Here is a 25,395-nt window from a genome sequence, read left to right on the forward strand (position 1 = left end):
TCAATAGCCAGTTCGACATATTTACCCAGATTTCTCACAAACACTAAAAGCTCAACGTGGTCTAAAGTGATCTTCCATGATTTTTTTCTCCATTACCTTCAGTTGAAGTGACAACATGTCAGTTAGTCACCAAGTCTTGTAGATTCCACCTCTTCAGTACCTCTGCATTGATCCTCTTGGCAATGATCATCATTATCTTTATTTGTCCTCTTCAGTGTTCTTCCTTTCTCTAATATAGCTCTCTTTCTACCATCTCCCCTTCAACTTTACCTCCAAATCCTGTTACTGCCCCGTCTCTACCCTTAACTGATAACAGCATTTCAGAGGCTAAGACCAGAAAAAGAATTTTGATGCTTTTTGTTTCTATTTTGCCATAATGTTTTCATAGATAGTGGGAGCAGTGGTCCCTTGGTGAAGAACATCAGAATTTGGCAAGTAATCTGTAACTCAAAAGGGGCTGGGCAAAATGGTAGGATCCAAAGATAAACTTTCCAAAGCAGAGGTGGGGGGCCCTGGTTCAAGGCTGGGACCAGGACATTTCATGGGAGAATGAGAAAGGATGTGTGGGAGTGCATCATCTGCTTCTTTCAGCCATCAGCATGCTGAGAGAGCTTCAGGGGACAACTCATTATTGAACACTCTACTCAAAAGCTTGTTCATCTCCACATTGCTTTCAGGATAATATCTAAAATTTCAGGTCCAACAAACAAATCCCTTCACCATCTGGCCCCAACCTATATATTCACCTTGTCTCTTGCCACCTCCCTTCACAAAAATATGCACCTGCCACACTGAATCACTCACTCTTCTTCCATCATTGTCGTCATCCCATGTCCATGCACAGGCTCTTCCCTTTGTTTGGAATTCCTTTACCAGCTTGCCTATCTAATCATTTTAGAAGTCACTTGCTTTGCATAGCGTTTCTGGCAGAGTACAGGACCTCTGTTATGAATTCTGAAAATTCATTTCTAGTGATTTGTTAACATGTTTATGCCCCTGAACTAGCTGCTGGAGAGCTGGATCTTAGCTGGGTTAGTACCTTTAACAAAGCCCCTCATATCCATGGAGGAGGCCCAGTTTGCTATTAAAGTGCCAGTGTCTGTTTCTTTAGGTAGAGGAATTGCTCCAGGTTGATTCCCACTTTCTCTGATTTCTCAGCTTAGGTGATCCTATATCTGGCTTCTCACCCTATTTCTAGTACCATTGGACTGATGACCTACTAAGATTGCCATTTGGGTGCTGGGTTTATTGTTTGTTTCATCCCCGCATGCTGCTCATAGATCTTGATCTCACACACTCCCCCAACCCCAAGGACAAGCTCTGCCTATCCTTTTGTCCCACTTAAGATTTCAAATCAGCCCCTCTGGGTAAGCACCTGCTTTCCTGGAACAGAGACTAGCTCATTTGTTGCTGCATCCACAGTGCCCAACATGGTATTTGGAACTTATTAGATTCTAATAATATTTGTCTGAATGGATTGGATTTTAAAAACCCTGAAGTAAACTGCACAGACCTTATTTTCCCTTGTATCATGCCAGCTATGCTGGATTAGCATCATCAAATTAAAGAGACTGTACCCCTCCCTTCTCTTATGTATTATGCAGGCAAAAGAAGCTCAAGAGCTTACTTTGGTAAGTTATCAATAGTCCAGATTGGTATTTGCTTTCTAACTGCTGTGCTCGACAGAGTGGACCTGAAGGCAACACGCACCTTGGGTATATGTGTACCTAAAGCCTGTGAGCCTTCATAGCTTTATTTCCCAGATCTCTGGTGCCTGGTGCCTAGACATCCTCTCTTTAATCAATCCCCCACTGATAAAATAAGGGAAGCAGGGAATGAAAGATAAATATTATGTTATCCATCCCCAGGCAGATTTGCTGCTAGATTTGTCTCCTGCTTAGATGGCCTTTTCAGAAACTCAGTCATGTCAAATCACACAGCAGGAAATCCCAAGGAGCTTTCTGAATTGGGGTATTGAGTTTGCTTTTCTTGGCCTCCTGTCATGCTGGTCTCTGCAACTTTTAATATAGTGGGCTTGAAATTTATCATGGGTTGAAAGGTTATTGTGATTCAATTCTGAGACTCCAGTGTCCACTCCTCACTTAGCGGACTTGGCAGCTGATTCCATTGCTAGCAGTGGGTCTTTGAAGTAGATGATGGTGTCAGTTGGGGTACATGGCTAATGAGCTTTAGGAAAGCCTACTAAAACTAATGTTATTCTTCCACTCAATGTTTATTGTCAGCAATATGAAGGTTCGAAGACTCATAAGAAATACTCCCTACTCTAGGAGCATGACCTCAAAAAGAGAGCTGGAGATGGTAAGCCACACACCAAAATAGCTATAAAACCAGTTACTTATTTTAGGAGATGCATAATGAACCTGTAAGCACTGTATTCAGAGGGAAAACAGATTCCTACTCAAACTGAGTCTGACCTTCCAGCCCTCACAAGACTCTACTTTCCACAACTAGGTTAATTGATTTCCAAACAGGTTGAGTAGGCTGCTGCTCACAGACCCCTCTACCTGAACCCCAACCAGTTCTGACTTGGGTACTCCAGACCTTCCACTCAGTTATCTTTGCTGTCAGCATCATCTACGAAGAATGACTCCATGACTGACATGCTGAGTTCAGTTATTATTCAGAGTTGGAGTATGTCTTCCTCCAGCACATGGCTTCCCCATTCTAAAAGGAGGCTACCCACTCTGTGTTTCTAAACCTGTGTCTGTGAAATTTCTTTTTATTAATGTGTACTAAACTATTGTGTTCCTGTTAAGTAACTCCCCATTTTAATACCTGAGTTTCCAAACACACACAGTCTTGCTTCACACCAACTCTCCCTCCTCAATTCTCCCACTTCCTGTAACTGAAGGCTAATTCTGGCTCCTTTGGGAAGGACAGTTTGTTACCTTAAGTATCTGGAAGTTCTTTAGTTGTTGACAGTCATACACCAGTAAATCATTAGAGACCAATTTCTGACCATTGTATTGAATATGTGCATAAAATTGGGAACACATTTTTATTCCATATGTTTTAATAGCTTTTTAAAAATTGAAATTGACATACAGTAAACTCCACATATTTAAAGTGTAAAGTTTGATAAGTTTTAATATATGTTATACATCCACGGAATCATCATCACAATCAAACTAGCGAACATATCCATTATCGCCAAAATTTTCATGGTATCCCTCTGCAAGACCTCATTCCAACTCCCTCTCCCCTAAGCCTAGACAACCCCTGATTTGCTTTCTGTCATTGTATGTTACTTTGCATTTCCTAGCATTTATGTAAGCATAATCATATAGTATGTACTGTATTGTTTTTCTGTTTTATATTTGATTTATTCTCACCATGATCTCTAATATTAGTTGACAGTTATCCAGGCTGGTTAGAGATCCATGTGTAAATAGATATCTTAACACACTATGGCTCCATTTGTGGGTCTGCCACCTGTGAACAAGATGGCATCCATTCAAAGTTTTCAAATGTGCAATTTTTCTAAAATGTCTATAATCAGAAGGCTACATTATTTTATAGCTCAAGTTTGGAGTCCATTCTGCAGATTCCTCATGATAATATAGTAATATGCCGGTAGCAACTACCAGCATAAGGTAGTTTCCCACACACAGTACATGATATCTGCAATCTGAAGTCTGTCCTGTTTTGCTAGTACTCCTACCATATTGGAGGCTAATTAAGCCCTAAAATATTTGCACTTTACTACATCATATTTGGGTGAAACTAGCATGTGCAAGTAGCTTAAATGCACAGATGTGTGCGTGTGTGTGCATGTGTGTGTGTAGAATAATGTGTTGATAGAAATGAGCAGTCTTTTTAGTTTGGAACATTTAAATCCTATATTCTCACAATGTCCAATTCATTGTCCTCCATGGTATTACTTTATGATTTACTTTCAAAAACACCCTACTTTTTGTCTCTTTGTTTCGTTGATATATAATAGTTGTGCATATTTGGGGGTACATGTGATTTTCAATACCCATATACAATGCATACTGATCAAATCAGGGTAATTGGAATATCCATCCCTTCAAACATATACTATTCTACTTATTTTAAGCATTCATGGTTCATAGTTCACTATATATTTGACCTTTTTAAAATTTACGCATTACACTAGGTTATAGAAGTGATTGTTTTGATTCTTCTTTTAAAAAAATAGGAGAAGAGCACTTTATATATTTGTGAAGGTGGAAATTCTTGGGTATATTTAAGAATGTTGCTCGGCTGTAGATATGAAGCCAAATAGTCTAAAACTAGCAGTTATTCTTTTAGAAATCTACTTTCTTAGGGTCAAAGGTTATATTAGGTCATGAATCAACCTGGGAGATAGAGGTGAAGAGACTTATTTTTAGGAAATGTTCACCTTTAACCAACTCTGCAGAGTCCAATTGAAATAGAGAGATAAATAGAGTAGATAATAGAAGCTGACCAAATAAAATCTCAGAGATGAGAGTTCCAAATTATAGGTCATATTTTATGGCACAGTTGGGATCCTTGGCCTATGGAAAAATAAAATTTGAAAGTCACAGCAATAACTTTAAGACATTGAAAGAGAGAGTGCTATTATTAATGTGGGGCTTTGGGATAGTTTCCTCAAAATGTAAACACAAGTAACTGGCTTCTTTTTGTTCTTATAGTCTTAACATCACATACTAAAAATCGTTTGGTATGTGCTTTCTTTGTGGAGAATTCTATGTAACGTGGTAAGAGCTGGTAGTAATAATAAAATAAATATTAGTATGTCTTTCTTTTCCCCCTAAAACCTGGAAAAAGAAACAATCTAATATAAAATTTTAGTATAATTATCTTTATTGCAAGAGACCTGCAATTGAAGTTTTCTGTGAAATTCAATAAATACAGTCTATCTGAGTGGGAAGTTTGAACTTATCAGCCAGACAAAAAGAAATGATTATTTTAAAGAAAATATGTGAAGGTTTTTAGCACTTTTAAGGCTTAGAAACCCTTCTAAAAGATGATTATAGGACTTTAATTTTAGTATCATCTTTAAAAATGACAGGCTACAAGGATGTTATTCATCTCCTCCGTAATATTGAAGAATGAAGAGGGAAAGCAATCCAAAGTTACCAATTAAACCTTTGGTTACACTAATCTTTCAGAAAAATTTATGTTTGCTGTACTTGAAAATGTTATTAAATTACATGCAATGAGCAAACTACCTAAATATTCTAATTAAGTGATCTTTTTAAAATTTGCCTTACTTTGCATCCCAGACATCACAGACACCACATTAGCAGTAATATGCCTAGTAGCTGCAATGGAAACTCCCCAAGCTTAGCAGCCAGACCAGTCATTTTTCTGGGACCAGTCTCCCGAAAGCATACCTAGGAATGCCTACATGCACGACCTGTGTTTCCCTGGGCTCCTTCAGTTTGTGTGTCCAGGAGAATTTCATGTTCTCTGAGGGGATTTTAGTAGGCAATGCTACAAGAGAGTGCTTTATCTTATGAGTAATAAAAGCTTTTGGTTTCATTTGCTTTAGTTATTACTTGGTGGTTTTTTAAAAAAGCCACTGTGGGCTCCTTCAGTCCAAGTTGGGCACTAGGCCCTACCTATACTACCTTAGAATTGTCTTCCAGATATTTACACAAACCTCACATCATCTCCTCATCAAACCACTTCCTGATTTTTCCAAACACCATTAACCATTATACCCACTTAGAAGTCTATGAGTTTTCCAGTTTTTGTTGCTATTGCCTGTGTGAACTGAGGGTAGGCACTGAAGAAGGGGGAGAAGGCACTTGGGAGAGGAGAAGGCCATTGAGAGAGGAGAGAGAATGAGAAATAAAAGGAAGCACACATATTAATACATCAAGTTTACTCCTGCTATACAGATCTGTCTCTCTGATTGCTAATGAACTTTCTTCACTCATGTATCCTCAAGACCTACTAATTAGCAGATTCTCATGAGTGAATAAATTAATGTAAATGTGAATGCAGATGACATATATATTATATATGCATCTGGAAAAATTAACATGCATATTTAAGGGTGAATAAATCAGAAAACAGGGTACACAACGAATGATACCTGGATTTTCTGTGCATGGATGCATGAAAGATGTAGATTTTAAATAGTTTACTTAGGATATAGTATTGAATTAGGGGAATATTTTTAAACCACTTCATTGAGGTATGCTTGATAGACAAAAGGCTGTACATAATTAATGTCTACATCTTGATGAGTTTAGGGATACATATATACCTGTGAAACTGTCAGTACCATCAACATATTCATCACCTCCCAACGTTTTCTTTTGCCTCATTACAATTTTATTGCTTTTTGTACTTGTTTGTTGGTAAGAACCCTTTAACATAAGATCTACTCTCTTAGATATAAAAGAGAGTATTGTTAGCTGTAGATACTATGCTGTATAGTAGATACCCAGAACTTACTTATCTTGCATAACTGAAACTTTGCACAGTTTAACCATCACCTTCCCCTTTCCCCTTAACCTCAGCTGCTGGAAAACACCATTCTACCTTGCTGCTATGAGTTTGGCTGTTTTAGACTCCACATATAAGTGAGATTATACAGCACTTATCTTTCTGTGTCTGACTTATTTCACCATATGTTATGCCCTCCTGGTCCGTCCGTGTTGTCACAAATAACAGAATTTTCTTCCTTTTTAATGCTGTATAGTATTTCATTGTATGTATATACAACAATTTCCTTATCTGTTCATTCATTGGTGGACATTTAAGTTGTCCCCATAACTCGGCTATTTATTTATTTATTTATTTATTTATTTATTTATTTATTTATGTTGAGATGGAGTCTCACTCTGTTGCCCAGGCTGGAGTGCAATGGCCTAGTCTCAGCTCTCTGCAACCTCTGCCTCTCGGGTTTAAGCGATTTTCCTGCCTCAGTCTCCTGAAAAATACAAAAAAAAAAAATTAGCCTGGCATGGTGGCATGTTCCTGTAATCCCAGTTTGGCTATTTTAATAATGCTGCAGTGAACATGAGAGTTCAGATATCTCTTCAAGATCCTGATTTCAAGTTATTTGGATATATATGTAGTCATTGTATTTTTAATTTTTTATTTTGAGTTGATTTTTTAATTTTAAGTTGATTTGAGTTCTGTATGCTTTAAGATAAGGACCCAGTTTCATTCTTTTGTGTGTGAATATCCAGTTTTCTCCACATCATTTTTGAAGAGACTTTCCCTTCCCCATTGTGTATTCTTGGCACTCTTGTTGAAAATTAGTTGACCATGTATGTGTGGGTTTATTTCTGGACTCTCTATTCTGTTCCCTTGGTCTGTGTGTCTGTTTCTGTGCCAGTACCATGCTGTTTTGATTGCTATTTTTGTAATAGAATTTGAAATCAGAAAGTGTGATACTTCCAGCTTTGTTCCTCTTATTTAAAACTTCTTTGGCTATCCTGGGTCTTTTGTGGTCCTATATGAATTTCAGAATTTTAAATTTTATTTCTGTGAAAAATGCTATTGGAGTTTTGATAGGAATACATTGGCTCTGTAGATTGCTTTGGGTAGCATGGACATTATAACAATGTTAAGCCTTCCAATCCATGAACTTAGGATATCTTTCCATTTATTTATATCTACTTTAATTAATTTCATTATGTTTTATAGTTTTTAGTGTACAAAAAGAATAAAAGTGTTTTATTCTTTTTGATGCTATTGTAAATGGTATTGTTTTCTTAACTTCTTTTTCAAATAGTTCGCCATTAGTGTATAGAAATGCAACTGATTTTTGTATGCTGATTTTGTATCCTGCAACTTTACTGAATTCCTTTTCTAGTTCCTAGATAGAGAAGTATTAGCAGCAATAGTAAATAGAGCCAAAATGTATTATGACAAATACAATAGAAGTTTATTTTTCATGTAACTGCCCAAAGTTAAGTGTTTCTGGTTGGCAGACATTTTAGAGTCTCAAACTCCTTCTAATCTCTCTCCCACCCTTCCCCTCTTCCCTATGATCTTGTTAATTCTATCCAACCAGCAGAATAATAAGAGACTGGCAGTGCCACATCTGCTTTCTAAAAACCCTGACCACTCATATTCCACTTTCTGAAACTCATGTAGTCTAGCTATGTGCCAACAAGGAAGAGGAAATAGATTTCTGTGAACCATTAGCAATCTCCTCCACAGTTAGTGTACTATAACTATTTTAATTACTTCCAGGAATTTGTCTTATTAACAGGTACTATGACTCTATTTTCTTCAATATAACATGAAATTAAATATGTGGGTAGAAAAATTTACAGCCAACATAGTAGAATTTATCATTAATTATCCTTGCCTGTCTAATAAGTTTCACTTTCCTAGTTAAGTGAATTTCTTTTGATCTCTGGTCATGGGAGATATTACAGTGGAAAGAATTACAGAGGTTATCTTCATAGTTTAGAAAGAACATTCCACTGGGGAATAAATAAAGGTAATTTAACAGAAAGCATTTGTTTTATAATCAACTTCCACAGGAAATTAGAAGCATAGAGTGCTTAAATTTATCATTGTGAATTACAACTATATTTATGTATTATATTTAAAATAGTGCCAATTAAAAGGTGAGACAAATTTAATTTAATATTTACAACTTACCTTTAAGTCCCAATTTAATTTTCAAACCAGTAATTGTTATTTATTCTGAAAGAAAATATTGCTTATGTGAAGATGAAAGTGACATATGTTGGTATAGATCATATTCTTTGAACAACCAAAAAAAATGGTAGCTTAGCTTTCAGGCCTCTCTCCTTGGTGTTTTATTTTCCTTCTTGGTTTTTTCTTTTTTTTTAGACGGAGTCTCACACTGTCGCCCGGGCTGGTGTGCAGTGGTGCAATGTCAGCTCACTGCACCTCCGCCTCCCAGGTTCAAGCGATTCTCCTGACTAAGCCTCCCAAGTAGCTGAGATTACAAGTGCCCGCTACCACGCCCAGCTAATGTTTTTTTTTGTAGAGACTGGTTTTCACTATGTTGGCCAGGCGATCCTTCTTGTTTTATACTAGTCACTGTGGGCCAAAATTTTAAAGACTAACACTTATGTTATGTTCTTAAATCTACTACATAATAATTTCCTTTGAAGAAATACAATAGCTTAAATTAATGCCCTTTTGATTGCACCGAAAACTCCATATGTTAATCCAAATGCATCCCACTCATGCATCCCAGTCCTATTTGCTGAGGATGACTTTACCAGAGTTCAGCAAATATTTATTGAGGCCTAATGTGCACCAGGCTGTGTTCTAGAAGTGGAGGGAATGAATAATCAATAATTATGAAGATGAATAATGTGAGATTCAGGTCCTCTAAGGGCTCACATTTTGTTTTGGTAAGACTAGCAGGCATTTCGCAGATTGTGATTGGTTCAATTATACGTGCAGCAAGAGAACTGGAACCCAGAGAGTTAAGAACAGCAGCCTGGATAAGTAAGACTTGTGAAGAGCCTTGAAAATATACTTTCGGTGCCTCAAAAGGAAGGGAATGTGTATTCCAGAAAGAGAAAGTCATGTTGGCAAAAGCATGGAGGCAGAAGAGTCCAGTTCATGTGCAGGGAAGGGGCAGGCAGAGCACAGAATCTATGGAAGGGGTACAATGGGAGATGAGATGAGATTGCCTTGACCATCTTCTTGAGACATTAATTTATGTAAGGAGCACATACAAACCACTCTTCTAATTCATTCTTGTTTTATTCATCAACTCTGATATATTTTTTGGTAAATCTTTTTAAATTAAAAAAGGAATGCATATATTGGAAAATGTATAAAATGAAAAAGCATATTCAAAATACAATAAAAACTATCTGTAATATTACCAATTAAAGATAACTGTTATCTTATTCATGAGTAAGATACATATTTATATGCTGGAGTAATATTTTATTCATAATTTTGATCCTACCTCGTTTACATGATATTTATCGCAAGCATTTTTCCATGACATTCAGAATTTTCTGAAGCATCATTTTAAGAAGCTGTATAGCATTCCATTTTATGCACGTGCTATAATTTATTTAATCACTGTCTCATCACTGTACATTTAGATCATTTCCTGTGCTCTAGCAGCTTAATGCTGAGACAGTATAGATAAAACTAGACTTTAAAATACTTCATATTGTTGACTAAAGCACTGAAGCTACTAGAAGGACAGACTTCGTACCAAGCCTTTTTATAGTGTTGGAACCTGCCTCTAAGAAGTAGCAGGATGATATGTTCTGCCACAGAAAACTATAAGTAGCTGTGGCAGCTCTGTTCGTATAGAGATTGTTTTCCTTTTAGGTACCCCATATCATGTCTCCTATCACCATATAAATCTTTTTAAAAAAAGGTTTGTGTGTGAATGTGTAGAAACAATGATTGTAATGGAAATTAGATGCAAAAGATAGACAAAATACCTGGCAGTTAGCAGCCAAACAACTGTCAGTTACCTTCCTTTTCCTATTCCCTTTATTACATTAAATAATCAGAAAAATGCAAACCAAAGGTTTTTTTTAAAGATACATTACTCAAGTACACAATTAAGCTGAGTCTGTAAGATCAAACACTCAGGAGTGAAAACCTTTTCCTTTGATCTATCATTTGGGGTTGCCTTAGCAATAAAATTGGATTGTACAACTGATCTGATTGATCATGAAAAAATAGGTTGTTAAAGTGAACACAAAATTTAATTAGTCTGGAAAAAGTTTGATTAAGTGACCTCATATTGACAGAGCCAGACAGTGCCATCAGGTTGTGTGGTTAAGAGGTTTTAAAGCACCATCAAATAGCAAACCTGTCTTTAAGAAACACATAGCCTGTTTCATGTAATTTTAATTGGAAGGAGTTACTGGCTTGCTCAGTTGGTATATTTTTCCCTTCAATTATCTATGTGGGAGAGATGTGATGTTTCCTTACTGGCTAAAAAACTTGTATCAAGCTAAAGGGTGTTTCAGCAGAGATGGAAGTGGTTGTTATAATAAAATGGACTTAAAGTAGACAGTCTGTCAGGCATATGACACTTGCTCAAAGCCAGTAGAAGCCATCCATCAGTGAATTTTCTGGTTAAGACCCACTCAAAGCTATATCCGACAACTTCTCATTCAGATATATGAAAACTGTAGTATTGCATTTCTTTGTTTATTGGCATCAGTGAGCCCGTTTCACTCAAAGCAGTATTTCTTGTGATGTAGGTTTGTCAGTTAGCTTGCAAGTAAATACAGAATAGCTATTTTTGCTGTCATCTTACCATTCCTGGCATACCATTCAAAGCTCATTTTTCTGAATAACTAGTAAGTGAGCTCATCAAAATGCATAAAGTCTTTTGCTTCACTATATTAATAATTAGAAAGCTCAAAGTAAACTGTTACACAAAGACACCATAACTCTCTTATTCTTACTGGATAGTTCAAGAAAATCAGCTTTTTTCTTCTGGAAATAATCTTTAAGTAGATCAAGTATTCAATCTAATCTTTGCTATTAGAAAATGGCTCTGGAAGGCATAGAAAGTAAGACTTTCCTGGCTTTACCTTGATTAAGAGCAGTCTACTTAATAATGCAGAGCCAATAGATGCTTCACATCCATATTCTCTGTCATATCACCTGATTTTTTAAAAACTCTGCTTTTGAAGTAGATATTTGATCACAATGTAGTAAATAAATAAATGTTTTAAGTAATTTTCTAGCATGTGTAGGGGTAAAGCTGGAAGTTTCTGTTCAGCCATGTTTTACTACAGTGGACTAATTTTCTTTGAACTTTTACTGAACTGAGCTTTAAAGTGAGGTGATGTCTCTTTCCTGAATTCATCTCTTTCTTCATCTGTAGACCTCATAATATTTACCTTGTTATCTGAGTTATTTATGATCATTCTGTATCTTCTTTATAAGACTATGAACTCTTGAATATATTTCCACAGTGTCTAGCACATTTTTACATGATAGACATTTAATAAATACTTACATGAATGAATAAATACTTTTTCTCACTTTGTAGCACCCTTTCTTAAAAGGATTTCCTCCTCTGAACTCGAAACCAAAAAATGACCTGAGGGACTATTTCAAATACTTACATGAATAAAACTCTTCTGAGTCCTGTATCTTACACATTGGTTATGTTGTGAAAGGAATAGAAACTGCAAAGATTTTTGAAAAGTCTTAAGGAGTTTCCAGAATTCTTTTATTAAATGCTTTGTTCAACTCATTCATGTATCAGAGAGAATTTCAATTCTATGTTAAACCAGAAATATTTATTTTAAAATATATATCAAAAGGCCATTGCAAATACTCCTTACCATTGTTGGCAACCCTCTGTTTTTGACACTCTTTTTTTCTTTAGTTCTGTGGTTTGACCTGTGATCTTCTTCCTACCTCCCTACTCACAATCCCTCCTATAGTTCCCTTTCCAGTCCCCTCAGTTTTCTCCAAGGACTGCCCTTACCTCTTTCTTGTCTCTCTGTAATCTCAACTTTATTACTTTCATCAAATTGGGTCTAATTGTAGTAGCATCTTGCAGTATCAATTCTGATTAGGTTACCCTCACGTTTCCAGCCCTGATATCTTGTCCAAAGCTTCTGTCTCATTTTCTTTATATCTATCATATCATTCATATCATACTTCATATCATTACTATGTGAATTGCCATCCTATCATATTATTATACTCAACATTTCTAAAATGAGATTCCTAAATGTTTTTAAATATATATTTTATGTGTGTCAAAGAAAAAAGACACATAGTTAAAAGATACCAAACAACAGAGAAGAATTTGGAATGAAAAGAAATAGTCACCTGACTCACTTCCTGCTCACTTTCCAGCACCCTTTCTTACAAGGAGTTCCTCATCTAAACTCAAAACCAGAAAATTACCTGAGGGACTATTTTCTCATAACTCCCAAAGATGGCATATGACTAGCACCATACCAGATATACAGGACATAAGTTTATCCATGCTTACAAGGATGTGTTAGGGTTTAATTCTCTTCTGAAACCTTAGTTGAGATAAGCTGCTAGGATAAATAACTTAATTATTTCAATATGTTTATACCATTCTTGGTTTAATTGATCAATTTCAGACATTATCAGTAGGATGCTGGGTATGATAGATGAAGATTTATCTCTGTTATACCATCATCTGTTCATACTCGTTTAATTCTAATATAGTTATATCACTAGTTTCAGTTCCTCTATTGGTTACCTTTTCAGACTTCAGCAATATATTTTTCCACCTTCATTTCTCATTGTATCAACTACAATGGTTTTTCTTGATTCCTCCCTATGAAATGTAAAGATGTTGGTTCTGCTCCTTACCTTCATCTCCCAATATCTTCTTTTTGTATTATGAAGGTTAATATTTAAATATCTCATGCTTTCCCTATGGACTGCATGTAAAATTTGAAAATCCATAGTGTTTATGTCATTGTGACCAGGTAAATATTCTTTACTAGACAGACAAGTAGTATATTCCTTATTATAGGAATAAGGAGTTTTATACAGAAATTAAGATTGCACAAATGAGGGAGGAGTTGAGAAAGTGAAGATCCTCGAGGTTGCAGCCAGAGGATTTGCAAAACATTCACTCATCACTTCAGACTGTTGCACTAGCATTGGTGGAGAAACCAGAGCTCTTAGAATCACTGACACTGATTGCTATGACTTCCCAGGAATAATGGCTTCTGCCTTAGTTCTCTTTGGCAAATGTAGACATTCCACTCATTGTTGAACTCTAACACAAAGCCATACACAGGGAAAGGGCTTTTGGGAAATGTAGTCTTCAGCCTTAGCAATAGAAAGTTGTTGATAACAGCATATATTCCCTACAGCTTTATCCCAAGACACTTCCCTCCTAAAATTCTCCATGAATGGGAAATAGGATCTGAGCATAAGTATGACACAATCTGACAAATATTTTTAAGGGATCATCTGACTGCTATGATTCAGAATGCACTGTAGGAGGGAAAGATGGAATCAGGGAGATAGTGATAGTGAATGGACTGGAGTGGTAAGTATCAAGCTAGTTAGAAGTGATTACTAGATTCTAGATATATTTGAAAGACATTACTAATAGGATTTGCTGATGATTGGATAAAAGGCATGAGACAAAAGCAAGAAAAAGAGGAATGAATATAAGGGCTTTTGCCCAAGTAACTGATGGTATTGCCACTTTCTGAGAACAGGGAGACTTCAGAAGGAGAAGTTTTGTATCCAAGTGGAAATGATGGTGATAAGTTGAATATACAGGTAGGAACTAGAGGGAGAGAAGTCTAGAATAAAAATGTAAATTAGATACTGTACTATTTTCCTAGGACTGCTATAGTAAAGTACCACAAAACCACAAACTGGGTAGCTTAAAACAACAGGAATTTATTATCTCACAGTTCTGGAGGTTAGAAGTCCAAACTCAAGGTGTCAGCAGAGGCATGCTCCTGCTGCAGACACTAGGAAAATTATTCTTCCTTGCATCTTCCAGCTTCTGGTGGCCCCAGGCATTCTTTGACTATGGCTACATAACTCCAGGGTACACCTACATAACTCCAGATGAAGAATGAAGCATTCTTTACTTCCCCAACTCCTCCCCCATCTGTGCACACTTGATTTCTATATAAAACTCCTTATTCCCATAATACTTGTAGTGGCCCAATTTTCCTGACTGAATGCAGACTGAAACAGGAAAGTCTGGAGACCTGAGGATGTGGTGGAGAGTTGATTTACATTCTTCACCGGGCTTTCTCTGTGTTTCTATTTGTGTTCTTTTCTTACAAAAACACCAGTCACTGGATTTGGGGCCCATCTTAAGTCCAGGGTGATTTTATCTTGAGTTTATCACCTAATCATATCTTCAAAGACCCTTTCTCTAAATAAGGTCATATTCTGAGGTTCCAACTGGACATGGTTTTTTAAGGGACACTCTTCTTCTGCCCACTACAGATAGTTTTCAATGTACTAGTGGCATTTGGATATGTAAAGCCTTTAAAGCCCTGGTACTAAATGAAATCACTAAGAATTTGGTAGCTACAAAAGAAAAGGTCTGATGGTAGATCCCCAGGGAATTCAGACTTTTAGAGATTGAGAAGATAAGATCTGCAAAAAAAAAAAGACTAATATATAGAGGACATTGAGGTACAAGGAGAACTAAGAGAGAGGGGTGTATCCTTGCAAAGTGAAGAAAGTATTGTAAAAAGGAAGGAGTGATGAACTACTGATAGGTTTTTCTCTGTCTCAATTTAGTCCTTTATTTTACTGCACTATATCATCAGTAAAATATTTTTAAATAATGCATGGAACATAAAACTTCTAAGGAACTACATGGCCTAATGGGACATTATGTTATCCTTGTTGTTGTGAAATTTGACAATTGTGTATTTAGATGTAGGTCTTTGTTTCATTTATTTGTGAGGCAGCATTGTGTATGGGCAAGGGTTTGACCTCTGTTATCTAAAATATCTGGGCTTAGATATTGGCTTTGCCCCTAAATAATTTTGTAAAAAAATACTTAAACTTTCATTGCTTAAGTTCACTTCTGTTTAAAATGGGGATAGCAGTAATATTTCCTACCTCATAGTACTGCAGTCAGCATTAAGTGAGTAAATATAGGTAAATTACATAGAACAATAGCTGCCACATAGCCAACAACAGGAATTGGCTAACATATCTTTATTCAGTATGTTTGGGGACCCCGGTTGACCTTTCAATCTGAAGACAATAGCTTTGAGAAAAGTTCTGGACTTATTATTATTATTAAAGATATTTTTCTCCCATTGATTTTTGTGTATGTGTTCTTGGTATGAAATTTCTCTTTAATCAGAAGCTGAACATTTTGGGTTGGTGCTCTTTGCTTTGTTTGCTTTTGCTTTTTTCATATTTTTCCTCTATTTTCTATATGTTTTACTTTTGAAGAGACAACTTCTACTTGATCCTCCAAGTCTTAACATTGCATTTTTTAAAGCTCCAGTTAGTATATATTTAATTTTCAAGAACTTTTTATTCCTCTCTGGATATCCTTTTGTAATCACTGTGGCCCTATTTTATATATAAATATTCTCTCAAATCTATTTGAGAATGTTAATTAGAAATATTTTTGGTTCTGTTCTGTCAATTATCTCTATTTCTTTTTTTTTCTTTTTTTTTTTTTTTGAGATGGAGTCACACTTTGTCTCCCAGGCTGGAGTGCAGTGGCGTGATCTCGGCTCACTGCAAGCTCTGCCTCCTGGGTTCACACCATTCTCCTGCCTCAGCCTCCTGAGTAGCTGGGACTACAGGCACCCACCACCACACCTGGCTAATTTTTTTCTGTATTTTTTTTCAGTAGAGATGGGTTTTCACTGTGTTAGCCAGGATGGTCTCGATCTCCTGACCTCGTGATCCACCCACCTCGGCCTCCCAAAGCATTGGGATTACAGGTGTGAGCCACCACGCCCAGCCAATTATCTCTATTTCTTTCAGGTTCAGTTTTTCTGATACTGTATCTTGGCTATTCTCTTAAATGTTATAGACTTTTCTTGATTATCCATTGCTCCTTGATTTCACATTAATGTTTAGAAGTGAATACACAGAAAATTGATTTTGAGCTTTGATATGAGGGTGGGCTTTTTTTTTTTTTTGGCTTGCAGACTTACATTAGTAAGCTAAAAAAAGAGCCAGTTTTTATACTTCAAGATATCTAAAGACTGAAATGCAGGGGACTTTGATTCAAACAATAGCAAATTCTACACTGCTGCTTTAGTTTCCCACAGATATTTATTTCCCTTGCAGGAAAAAAACAAACATTCACTCTGCCCTTTGAGGGTAACTGCTTGCTTTCAGCAATCTGCTCATGGTGGGAGGAGATGAGTAGGTTGATTATTCATCAGTAGACTTTTAATTAACTCAGCTACTTCCAGCTCCATGTCTCATCTCAGCTCTACATGGTATTTCAAGACTCTTCAAACTACCCCCATTAGCCATATTATTAATCATTAATAATTATTAGTAATCAGCCATACCCAATTATCACATAAAGACTCTAATCTTTGGCTCCTTTTGTTCTATCTCTACCACTTCACCTATATTCTATTTTCCAAGAAAATACAAAAATGTATTATACTTTCTCCTATGCTGCTGTCATTTTTCTTTTTGTCTTTGTTGGCTTTTTATACTTTTCTTTGTTCCTCTAACATAATGTTTATAGGGTTGGAAGTAAAAAAGAAGAGATTTTAAAATGTTTTCAGTCTTTCATTTTAATCAGAGGTGTTGATGTATTCTTTTTGTTTAAAAATACATATAATTAAATAGGTATATAAAAGTGTGTAAAATTAACACATTCTCTTCACCTATTGTACGCCATCTAATATGATAGTCTTTTGGCAAAAACATTTAAAGTAGAATGAGGAAGTATCATTTTACCATCATGTTATTTTTGTCTTAGTGTATGCTTTCAAACTGGCACTCCTGCCTTCATTCCTCTCCAACCCTAGCAGAACTCAAGTGTGGCATAGTGAGTGTTCCACTTACTTACTTGCTGTTACAAACAGACTATTCATTCGTCTATTCATTCAGCATGTGTTTATGAATCTCTAACCATGTGTCCAGTTCTTTTCTAAGTGTTAGAGATATGGTGTAAAATATAACAATTTCTGGCCATTTGAAATTTACTCTTAGAGATAAACATTAAATTAATATTTATAAAAACTATTTTCAAACTACTGTGATATGAAGGAAATTTTGGAGGTGAAGGAAATGCATTATATCTTGGTTATGGTAGTGGCTAAGGTCAAAAGCCATGAAATTATTAGTGATTTTCTTCCTATATAAATTTTACCTCAATAAAGTTTATTTAAAAAAAGATAAAGTAATAAAACATTTAGGAATAAGTTCAGGCAAAATATGCACAATACATACATTCAGAAATCTGTAAAATATTAGAGAAATAGGAAATGTATCATATGTATTGATTAAAAGGTACAATAATATAAAGATTTCAATTCTCCCAAAGTTGATATATAGAATCAATGCAGGCATCCCCCCCCAATTTCTTGTGTTTGTTTTGTTTTGTTCTGTTTTGTTGTGTTGTGTTGCTGAGAAGTCCACCAACTAATAAATCTGAAATTTATTGGGAAGGACAAAAAGCCCAAATTAAAAATGCTTTTGAACAGGGGAGAAAAACAGGTAGGAATTTCTCCTGAATTGAAATTATGTTAATTAAGTCAGTGTAATATTTGTGCAAGTTTAGGCAAAAAGAAAAAGCATAGTTATAGTTGCTATTACAAGGATACAAAATACAAGGAGAATATGGGGGGAAACAGACAAATCATTAAGTAATAAGAGATCTAATATAGTCTCTGGAGTCCAGGAAAGCTTCCCCAAGGAACATTAATTTTAGTATGGGACAGATAGATGAGAAATAGTTAACTAACTCAGGTGAGAGGATGAGAAAAAGAACATTTTAGTCAATAGGAAAAACATATGCAGAGACTCTGTGAAGAAGAAAGAAATAATAAAATACTAAGACTCTAGTAACCAAAAGAAAAATCAGATTGTCTCAGTTTTCTTTCCTTTTCTGGTATATCTCCCAGACATGGTCAACCTGACATCAACACAGGGGACATGAGAGGGAGTTGTACATTGACCAAAGATAAGCATTTAAGAAAACATGCTTCTTTATCCTTGTTTCCACTTTTTCCCGAGTTGAAATGTTTATAACCTTTTTCTTTATAAAACGTAGTCTCATAAGCTGGTGAGATGGCCTCTAGTCTTACCCAGTCCTACCGGCTTGACACATAGCTGCTCACCTGTCCTTCCCAAAGTGCAGCTTCCACATCACTCTCCTATTAATAACCTTGCAATGGCTCTTGATTGTTCACAGAAAAAAAAAGACATTCTTTCACCTAAATCCGTCTTACAAAATTGTATTTTCCTCTGTGTAATCGAATGATGAATGTGAACGTGTGTTGTAAACTCTGAAGGATTATTTTGGAGATGGGCATGGAATGTGCACATATTAGATACCTCTTACGAGCCAGTTACTGCTTCTCCTGTGAGGCCTCGTATGTTAACAGCAAACTATGAAGAGGGAAAGTATTATTCCTAGTTCAAAGAGCCAATGAGCTGCAATTCACTGACTTTAAGATATACACTGTGATATTCCAAAGCATAGGCTGATTCCGTTTGGCCAAATGTTGGTCTTGAAAGGCAGCCTACCATAAGGGAAAAAAGAACTAGACTTGGAGTTGAAAGGGTTCTGTTGTTTTTGCTGTCACCACCTTCTTGTCTATGACATAAGGATAAGAATATTTCATATGACTCTTGTAAGGATTAATCAATATGATGAAGAGATTATATCTGTGCATTTTGAATACCAGTCATTAACTTCCTAATTATGAACTATAAACTAATGAAAATAATTTTCTCTAAATATGCAATGTTGGGTGCAACTTGTGCAGAGGATTTTATGGTTTTCCATTTTTACTTACGTAAGTTACCATGTTGTATTTTCAAAAAATTCATGAGAAAATCAGTCTTCTTATATGAAATTTTAGACAATATTTTATACCCAAATCTTACATAGTCATTTAAAGTAATGTAATGAGTTTGCATTCTCAGCATTCATGCCTAAATGTTGAAAGCAGACTTCCCAGAAGCTCAACAAGAGACAGAGGGAAATGACCTTTTGATTAAAAAAAATGTTTCAGATAATCTAGAAAGCAAATAACCCACATGTGGGTAATCAAGAGTTCATTGTTTTGGGGATCTTTAATTGCCTACTGTTTATCAATATAATTTAACTACAGTGCATGTAATGATGATATAGATAGAATAAGTGCCTATTTTTAAATGAGAAATGATGTCATATTTTTATTAATGATAAATAGTATGAAAAAGAGTACTCTATGTGACTGTCATTAAAAACAGTAGACTCATCTAAAAAAAAGAGATGGATTTCCTTTCCTTTTTTATCCAATATAAGAGCAGAAACTAATCAGTTTTCTTGAGAGTGTTAAAGTAATAATTAGGGTCTATTTTAGGTATGGATTATTCTAGACATTTGCACATTTTTTATTGTTCTTAGTTATTTTATAGTAGAAATAACTATTACTATGCATGAGAAAGAGGGTGTTTATCACTCAAGTGTCTCATTCTACAACTGCAGTTAATTTTACAAGAAATAATTTGTCATTTTCTAAAATGACCCTTTAAATGCTGCTGGCAAAAGCCATTGTCAGTTGATTGCCTCTGAAGCCAGTGATCTGTGTGGTGTTGTACAGAACAACCAGTCTTGTGCCACCATACCTGAAAGAGACAAAGAAAACAAGACACTGATGTATATGAGCTTGTTTTTTTTTTTTTTCTATTCATACATTTTCCTTTCTTTGTTTTTTTTTTGGTTTCTGTTTTGTTTTGTTTTGTTTGCCTGTTGGTTTGTTTTTAATGATTGCCTCAAAACATGTGTGCTTTCTAGGAAATCTACGCTCAGCAGTGCCTTTCATTTTTATTATCTAAGTCAATACTGATCCCCAGAGTATGACTGCTATTCATGACTGTTGTTGGATGGCTAAACATCTTTTGGATTTTAGATTCTCTGTGCTTTTGGACAGCATTTTAATACTATTGCTAGCTGACTGTTCTAAATGTGGTTACTGAAAATGTTCTAAGGAACTAGTTCCTTTCTAAGACAGAATATGTAATAAAATTATAAAACTCATGAAATTTACTCTTAGTTTTTTATATAATGTACCTACAGAGTAAAAAGTTAAGGTCCTTATGATTAAGACTAAGTCATATAAGCTTATACAGCCTATATTAATTTTTTGAATACTTTTATTTAGTTTGGAAAATAATGCGTTCAAACTTTGAAGTTCTTATACTGAATAAAATAATAACATTTTTTTCCCCAGGTCTGCTATTTTCTGTGTATCTGACTCAGTTACAGACTGTGAAGTTAGGTTTTAACTAACCTAAAGAAAGTACCCAAGAAATAAATTATTTGAACTCTTTTTTACTGCTTTGTGTTATTACAAAATATGTGAAACATAATATGAGCATACTTCAAAATATGTGTGCATTTATGTTGTAATTCATGTTAATGTCCTCATTTGTATATAGACAAAATATACTTAATTCATAAATTGTGGATCAGATTTCAATTCTTTATTTACTAAGTATTTACTGAGTGAATAAGGATATGCATACCATCAAATCACTTACAGATGAGACTGTTTTATTAGATCTTTGGCTTTAATTAGAGTCATGAGCGAAAAAAACATGCCTTCTAGTGGGAAGTTTATACTCTGTCAATTCAAGCACATTTTCATTGTCTACTGACTAACCAAAGTAGAAAAATTTGCATAAACAAATCAAAATTAGTAGGAACATTAAAGTGTAATATGAAGTTATATATATTATCTGACTAGTTTTTTCCTTATTCTAAATGATAGCAAGTATATAATCTTGATCTGTGACATAGATATGTTTTATAAATTCAGACGTATTTTAGACAAATGAAGGCATTGCATTTCACGAGGAATTCCTCAGCAACTCCCTTTGAAAGATGAATAATTACCCTATATTGTATATTGCTGTTTTCAAAACTTCACTGTTTTTGTCATATTCATAGACCATTTATACCCATATTTACTTAATATTGTTTCTGTAATTTTTCTCATTTTAAAATTTTAAAGTTTTATTACTCTACTATAAGTCTCAGTTGCTACAAATTGAACTAATTCAGAAAAATAAATATGTAGCCATTAAAATAAAATATCTGCCCATTATCACCTACATACCATATCACTGGTGGCAGATAAATTGCATGTTTGGAAATACTGTTCTATATGATTGTAAATTCAGATTTTCATAAATTTAATTTTATTAAAATAAAGCACAATTTAAATAGATGATAAACTAACTGAGGGCAGAAATTGCATCTGTGTTGTTTATCCTTGTTTCCCCAGCACTTAGTTCTTGGCGCATAAAATGCATTCAATAAATACTGAATATGTAAATTAATGCATGAAACTTACACAGATGGTCCCTGACCTAAAATAGTTTAACTTAAGAGTTTTTTAATTTATGATAGGTTGCTCAGAGTATTAAATACAATTTCAGCTTATGATTTTTTGACTTACAATAGGTTTATTGGAAGGTAACCCCATCAAAAGTGTAGGAACAGCCATATTTACCTATTCATCTTCTATAATCCTATTACAAAGTAATAATTAAATAAGATAATGCCCAAAGTTTATATGAAAATACATTATGGGCAGGCACGTGCTTGTATTCCCAGTCTTCAAAATACTAATTAATATAACACATAGCATTTCTATTAAACTTTATGGAGTATATTTATAAATCAAGGAAGTTTACCATAATGTAATTAAGAAGAAATGAGTATGAGGCAGTATAGGAGTGGGCCCGGTAAAGGAGTGACAAGAGAGAAATGAAGTGAGAAGTAACAATTGAAATATATATCTATACCATAGAAACTGAGATAACCTTATTACTATGTCAAGGTAGGAAGAAAGGACTAATTTGAAGGCTAAATATAATGGGAAAGTTGCTTCAGTGGAGAAAGTTCAGTTCCATCAAGAGTTACTTCCAAATTACCAGCCCTAGTGACCAAATTCTTCTAAAACGAATGACTCTAACCATCCCCTGTATGGCTTTCTTCCAATAAAACTCACTTCTAAAGCTTAAATTCCAACCTGTTTTCTTTTGTCCATGCACTTAAGAAATGACATAATCAATTCTCTACATCATTTTGGTTAGAAGAAAAGACCATATAAAGCAGAAATGAGCAAAGCATTCTGAATCTATTTATAATCAGAGGTTCATTAGTTAGGGAAGTCCCTGAAGTACAAATAGACTATTTCACAAAACTTATGAGGCCTCAGTAAATGGATACAATCCACATCACTTATGTGTCAGAAGTCAGTGGTTAGCTGATTTGGTCAGTCACAATTATTTTGACAGAATGACTGCCGATAGTAACTGATTCTAAAGAAGAGGCACCACAGAGGCAGAATCATTCATAGTTCAGAAATAATGTTGAAATATTACAGCAATATAAAATATTTTTTGCCTATTACCTAATAATCTAAGAGGATGCTTGCATACTATTTTGCTGAAGGGACACTTGACCTATCAAGAAATAAATGAGTGATAGCTCATTTCTCTGATTTTTTTTTACTTATGTATACATTTATTCATTAATTTATCTCTTTCAACATTGAACTTCTGAAAAGAGGACATTTTATAAGAAAATGAAAGGAATATATGCTTCCAGGAATTTGGAGGGGGATGAGACTGAAATAGGAGGAAGTAGATTCTGTCAACTGAAGTAGTCTGTCTGAAGGGGAAAGGTCTCTAAAAAGCATCTTGCCTTACCTTCAACTTGAAGGATGTCGTTGTGCCTGGTCACAGAAGCAGAGAATATGATTCAGGTGTCAGAGGCATATCAGAAAGAACCATCCTGCCTTGGCAGGTTGGAACCTTCGGCTATGGCATACGGCTATCAAGATGGGAGTGGGAGACATGTGGATATTTTTGGCAGCCACAATGGTTCAGCACCATTGGATCATATAGCAGAGTCTAAGTTAAGCCAAAAGATCCTGAAAACCAGGAGCTAATGAGAAGGAGACACTTTGTAAAGCAACTTCAGGGATTGCTTTTCCTCCTGTGAGCAAAGGAAGGTACTCGGATGGTGTTGGATGTTCTCACGATTCAGTAGACGAAACAAGAAGAATCAAGGGCTTTCAATATTTAGGAATAGTAATAAGCCTCTGGAGGAAATATCTGAGACTTAAGATCCATAGCTGTCTTTGTATAGTAGATCCAGCATGATCTACATCTATAAAGGAGCACACACCTGAATGTCAGGCACTGTGAACCTTTAGGTGACTTTGGTTAAATCCCATAATTTCCTTCTGCCTCCATTTTTTTTTCACATGTTCAATATACTATCTACATGGCAGGATTTTTTTGAGGGTTGAATGAAGTAGTATGTGTGAAACACAGTAGAAAGTGACATAAATAATATGTATACTTGAACATGTGAAGCATGTTGATGCATGAATGCTATTGTCATCTATATTAGAGTGTCAACTAAGGTTGATTTCTTTCTCATGCCATAAGTCCATCCCAGGTAAGTAAGGAATGTGTCCCAGGTTGTCTCCTACAGGAACTCAGGTAGGTCTTTAGAGCCTCTGGAAATGGCTAGTCATTGTGATAGGGAAAGGGCATATGTGAATCACACACTGCATCTTAAAGGATCTGCATAGAGGTGACACTTACCACTCCTTAACTGGCTTAAGTGACACTTCACCTATCACGTGGCCATACCTAACTTGAAGGGCCTGGAGAATCATAATCCTAGCTTGTGTCTAGAAGAGCTAAAATATTGGTGAGCAGCACTGATGACCATCACATATGGATTCTTTCCATTTTCTACAGTGGAATGCCTTTTGCATCAAAGAAGCCTTCTAGATGTTTCTCCTGTTACTAATAACACTACATTCTTTCTGTGTAGCTGTTAACAAACAAGTAGACTTTCTTAATTTTATATTTTCCCAGTTTCAAGGATTTGCTGGCATTAAAAATTTTAGTAGCCTTGTAGAAGAATATTCTAGTTTCTTTCAAAGAAAATAAATAATTTTATAAAATCCCTCTTTTTTTGCCAGACATTGATGAATGCTCTGATGGTTTTGTTCAATGTGACAGTCGTGCTAATTGCATTAACCTGCCTGGATGGTACCACTGTGAGTGCAGAGATGGCTACCATGACAATGGGATGTTTTCACCAAGTGGAGAATCGTGTGAAGGTCAGTACAAGGAGAAGACCTAGAATTTAAGAACTTCTCTTGAACTTGAGGAATATATCATAAGCTATAAATAGAAGACATTGAGCCAATGTTAGTGTTTTTACTATATGTGTATACAACAGTGATTGGAAATGTGTTAAAATCTAACTTTTTCTTGCTAATTATGGCATTTAATGTTATTTTTAGATAATTAAAGTTTGTGACACTAACCCAGTTTTCTGTGGATTCTTGCAACTGTTAAATGGTGTTTTTAGAATGAAAAAACATGTAGTATCACATAAATTTTTTAAAATGAAAGCATGCAAGCATCTGATCCAAAAACAGGTAGCAAAAATACATGAGAAAAGCAAGATAGAGGGAAAATGGGGATAGAGGAAATGCAGTGATGATGTGGCCAAGGATGATATACACAATGCATGCTACTCAGGGCTATTCCTAACGTAACACTTGCCTGGCAAAGTAAGAGATGTTTAGTGATTGTTGAATGTTGGATACATAAGATATGGTCCCTGCTTCCATTAGGTTTTCAATCTAAGAGGAGTAGAAAATTCAATCAGATTATATTCAATTAGTTACCATTAATTTTGAATTATTTTCAACGGATTGACAAATCTGCTCCTCTGTAGCCTCT

At 35.2% G+C, this 25,395-nt stretch overlaps 1 protein-coding gene across 5 annotated transcripts in view; it reads left to right on the forward strand.

Annotated features, from left to right (window-relative positions):
- The window catches only part of NELL2 (neural EGFL like 2), a 406,132-nt gene that overhangs the window by 357,381 nt on the left and 23,356 nt on the right, over positions 1 to 25,395 (forward strand). For all 5 annotated transcript variants that reach the window (XM_057299468.1, XM_034935992.2, XM_003825751.6 and 2 more), the window contains one exon: positions 24,624 to 24,764. In XM_057299468.1, coding sequence (XP_057155451.1) covers positions 24,624 to 24,764 — 141 coding nt within the window. The remainder of the gene's footprint in view (positions 1 to 24,623; positions 24,765 to 25,395) is intronic.

This window comes from Pan paniscus, chromosome 10, assembly GCF_029289425.2.
Source record: "Pan paniscus chromosome 10, NHGRI_mPanPan1-v2.0_pri, whole genome shotgun sequence".
Taxonomy (NCBI): Eukaryota; Metazoa; Chordata; class Mammalia; order Primates; family Hominidae; genus Pan; species Pan paniscus.